Genomic DNA, 5,018 nt, shown 5'->3' on the forward strand with positions numbered 1-5,018 from the left:
ATTGTCAAAGATGCTCTACGTTTAGGGAAACTGATTGAAATTGATGAGGATCAAATGAAGATACTAATGAAAAATAACCCGCGTCAAATCACTCAGGAGATTGGAGAAATATTTAATATATCGAAATCCAACGTTCTATACCATTTACAAAAATTTGAGTACGTGAATCGTTACGATATTTGGATACCGTACGAATTAATTGAAATGAATTTAATGAACAACATCTTCATTGCGATATGTTCAATTGCGATGAATCCGACATATTTCTTCAACGAATGTTGACTGATGATGAGAAATAAATTGTTTACTACATACACCGTAAGAAATTTTGGACTATGCAAAATGAACCACCATTGACCATTTCAAAGACTTCATCTAAAAAAAAAAATACGTTGCATTTGGTGGGATTGGGAGGGTATCTTTTATTACGAGCTATTACCAAACAATCAAACTTTTAATTCGAATATGTACTGCTTGCAACTGCAGACCGAAGACTGCAGTCAATGAGAAGCGTTCAAACTGATGAATAGAAAAGGCTTTGTCCGTTATTCCATTAGGACAATGCCTGACCACTCGTCGAAAATTATTAGAACTTGGCTGAGATGTCATTCATCATCCGTCGAATTCTCCAAATCTTACGACATCACATTGTCACTAATTCTACTCTTTGCAAAATTCCTTTATTAGAAAGAAATTTGGCAATCTGGAAGCTTGTAAAATATATCTTAAGCAATTTTTTATTGAGATAAATGGAAAGTTCTTCCTGGATGGAAAGCTGCCTGAAAGATGGAAGAAAGTAGTTAAACAAAACGGTTAATACATTGGTAAAATTTTGAGTACATTAAATATGTATTTAAATTTCTTTTAAAAAAATGAAAAAACTTATTGACCATTCCAATAGAATACCATATAATGTTTTCAATCCAAAGTATTTTTTTGTAATAGAAACAGTCATATTCTGAAATGTAATAAAAAATTTGTATGGTTTTACAGTTTGGCGGTTCGGAAGCAATTATAACGGCACTCAGTGACGAGTTTCCAATAATCGGCAACAATCGTGAAATTTTTGTTGCATGCTTATTCACTCTGTACTTTTTGGTTGGATTAGCCTCCTGCTCCCAGGTAACATAATATTACAATTACATATTATAAATTTGTAGTTTAAGAAGTTTATATCGAATTTTCCAGCTTTGCTATATGAATTTTATTCACATGTAATTCAATACGATACATTTCGTCTAAAATGTATCTAAATTTTTAATAAGATATTTCATATGAAAATTTGTTTATATTACTTATGGGTAAAGGAACCCATCTGTCCTTTACCAATTTTAATAGGCTTTGGATATGATACAAAGTAACAAAAATATCAGATTTAAATTTCTTATACACATATTTCAACATTTAAGGGTTGAAAAAATTTCTCGAAAATAAAAAAAATTATATTTTTCAGCGAATATCATGGAAACTATATGAGATACATAAAAAAAATAAATCATACAAATGTTTCATATGGTTATTTTATATTCTTGATAACTATATTCATAATTTTTGACAATATCAAATTTTCTATTTTCTCTCCATTTCTTTCTATTATATTTATAAAATCTATAGTTTTTATAAAAACTAAAATTGAAGAGGTTGTTAATTGTTGTTTTACATATTTGCAAAAAACTATATTCTTATTTTAAAACGTTACACTTTTTTATATAAAAAAAATATTGGTTTATTTTGAAAAAAATATATTTTGAAATTAAGTATTAGGTGTACAAGTTAATTATCGGGCCATACATTTAATCAATAATAGCACCTATTTTAATTTAAACTTTTTTCCCGTCGTATAGTCGTTTTAAAGCGCCATCTTTCAGCTTTAAAACGAAGTAAAATAGTTGATGGTGCTGTTGAAATAACTTTAAAATACAGTAGTGAAAGTGATGTCGCTTGAAAAGCAGTATCTGAGGCACTGCCTCTTTTTTGCATTCCTCCAACCAAAGGAAAATGCTTCCGAAGTTAAGGAAATGATTTGCTCGGCTTTGAAAGATGAAAATTCTGTGTCGTATATCTGACTCTTATTAATGTGAAAAATGGTTTCAAAAGTTTCGAGATAGCAATTTCTATCTCCAGGATGAAGATAGAAATGTTGGACAATCGATGAAAATTGAAAAAAAAAAGTTGGAAATGTTTGAGAAAAAAATCCTTTCCAGACTTAATCAGAGCCTATAAATGCACTTGCAGTGATTCAACAAGCCATTTCGAAACGTTTACATAAGCATGATTGGATTTAAAAGGCGAGCTATTGGGTTTCGCATATGCTCAGTCCGTTTAAAACAAAGAGAGTCACCTCGACACGGCTATGTCCCTGCTATCAAGATTCAAGAAGAAAGACTTTTTGCACAAAATAATAACTGGTGATGAAAAATGGATACTCTGTGACAATACTAGGAGGCGGCAATCGTGGATAAACAACGGGTTTGAGAGATTCTCTCTGGGGCGGTCGAGTCGCCGTGACGTGCGCGTCTGTTTTTCGCGAGAGAGAGAGTTTGAGTCTGCGAGTTACGCGTGCTTTCTTAGCAAATATATAGTTGAAGTTGTTTCCCACTTGACGTTGTCTCGTTTTATTTTCCTGCGCGAGCGTAACAATATTCAATAAAATTATCGCATACATACTGGCAACATTTGGTTGAAAAAGCAGCTCATTAAGCGCTTAATGATTAGTGATATGACCGAATACGAACAGCCTTCATAGTGTCCGACACTAGTAGTTTGAGTTATTTCAATATTCCAGCATACTTTAAGTATGCTGAAAAACATGGCGATATGTTGGTAAACATGTGAGAAAAACACAATCAATGTGCTGCTTTCCGAAACAGCTAGAAGGCTATTATAAAAAAGTGGCATGTTGATTGGCTATTGCGCGAACTTCCGCCACGCCAAGCGTTGCCGCGTCCTGTGGGCAAAGGTTATTAACCCTTTGAGTACTGAATTATTTTAAGATTTTTATGCCCATGGGACGGATTTAATTTATCGCTATATGGATTAATATGTAAAAGTAATACATTTTATGCCCAAGTAAGCAGATGACGAGTCTCACTCGTCAAATGTACCAAAAGGGTTAAAGATTTCTATATTTTCCCCATTTTATCCCGCTCTTTCCAAACGATCATTGAATATTATTACAAAGAAACGACACAGTCAAGAGTACTTATAGTAATGTTTTACGTAAAGTATACGTAAAAACGGGATGTACAGCTACAACTTTTAATATTAAGTTTCGGAACGTAACGGAATAGCCCAATCAGAAAACTCATATTCTGGAAATCTTTTAAAAACACACAAGTTCTGCCATAAGGCCATTTCGCCGCGTTCCGAAACTTATTTCAATTTTATATAAGTTAACACATTCATAAAGAAAATAACAATATAAGTAACGGTCAATTTCGTTACTCGTAACTGAAAAAAATGTAACGTCGTTACTTTTTCGTTAATAAAAATAAATGTAACGGCGTTACAGAATCGTTACCAAAAAAAAATATGAAAAGTAACGTTGTTATAAGTAACGAGTTATTTTCCAACCCAATATCGTTTGTTACTTTACAACATATCCAAAGTCTCTTGAAATCAATAAGGGACAGTTTTATTGCACTCTTTTCTTGTTAGTTTATATTATAAATTTATGCTGAGGTCTCACTTTATAAATGAATTATGTTGCTTTTTAATCTAGGGTGGATTTTACTTTTTCCATTTGTTGGATCGGTACGCAGCCGGATATTCGATGCTGTTTGCCGTTTTAGCAGAAACAATTGCAATCAGTTGGATATATGGAACGGATCGGTTTTGCGCTGATATCAAAGACATGATCGGCTTTTCTCCTGGTATCTACTGGCGAGTATGCTGGAAAATTTTAGCACCGTTATTTCTTATGGTATGTTATAACTTAAAAGAGAAATTTACACAAAACTAGTATTTCAGATTATTCAAATATTATATATATACATCGTTTTTCTGGAAAATAATGTCAGTGATTTTTTTTTTTACACGACTGACCGTCTGAGCGCGCTCGGATCGGTTTGGAATGGTAAAGGGGAAGTCAGCTAACGAATGTTGAGTCACTTAGTCTTCTCCCACCAGCCGCATAGTAAGGACATGCGTTTCCGTGGAAGTCGTTTTGTGACCTCGTGCAAGTAAAAATGCAGCGCTCGTTAGAATAAAGGATGGCGATCAAATTTTGCGTTAAACTTGGCAAGACCGCGGCGAAAAGTCTTCCAATGACCAAGACAATTTTTAAAGAAGATGCCCTGGATCTTCGGATCGGCAAGTGTTCCGGTGGCACAAGGTTTTTTTCGAAGGCAGGGAAGAGGTCGACGACAAAGCCCGCGCCGGATGGTCTATCACGAGTTTGTACCACCTAGTACAACTGTGAACGATAAATTTTATGTCGGAGTGCTGAAGAGACTGAAATGCAGAGTTCAATGCGTCCGGCCGGACATCGCAAAGGACTGGAAGTTGCATCACGACAATGCGCTGGCCCACAGCTCCTTCCTCGTCACCAACTACCTGACCAAAGCAGGGGTGCCAACGATTCCCCAGCCTCCGTACAGTCCGGACGTCGTTCCCCCCGACTTCTTTCTGTTTTCACATCTGAAAGGACCCATGAAAGGAAAGCATTTCGGGACCATTGAGGGGATCCAAGCATCTTGCACCGCGGCTTTAAAGGACAATCCGGACGAGGCTTACCGTGGCGCATTCGATGCCTGGAAAACTCGCTGGAGCTGATGTGTCAACGCAAGAGGAGCCTATTTTGAAGAATTTTGATGTGTCACAACGAAAAGTTCAATAAATTTTTTTTAATCGACTCACTGACATAACTTTCAGGACAAAAAAAAAATATATATATATATATATATATACATGTATATAATATAAATTATTTGATATATTAGTTTTGTGTAAATTTCTCTTCTGTTTTAATAATTTTAATATTACAATTTTTTCCCGGCCTATATATATATATATATATA

General features: G+C 34.6%; 1 protein-coding gene across 1 annotated transcript; it reads left to right on the top strand.

Annotated features, from left to right (window-relative positions):
* Positions 1-993: 993 nt before the first annotated feature.
* On the top strand, positions 994-4,773 carry LOC106748051 (histone-lysine N-methyltransferase SETMAR-like; the record flags this gene model as incomplete). Its single annotated transcript, XM_014626236.1, has 3 exons — positions 994-1,122; positions 3,722-3,922; positions 4,351-4,773. Coding segments are annotated over 3 exons (753 nt in total), but the record flags the coding sequence as incomplete, so codon positions are not given.
* Positions 4,774-5,018: the final 245 nt, after the last annotated feature.

This window comes from Dinoponera quadriceps, unplaced genomic scaffold (genome assembly GCF_001313825.1).
Source record: "Dinoponera quadriceps isolate SergipeBrazil2010 unplaced genomic scaffold, ASM131382v1 scaffold2703, whole genome shotgun sequence".
Lineage (NCBI taxonomy): Eukaryota > Metazoa > Arthropoda > Insecta > Hymenoptera > Formicidae > Dinoponera > Dinoponera quadriceps.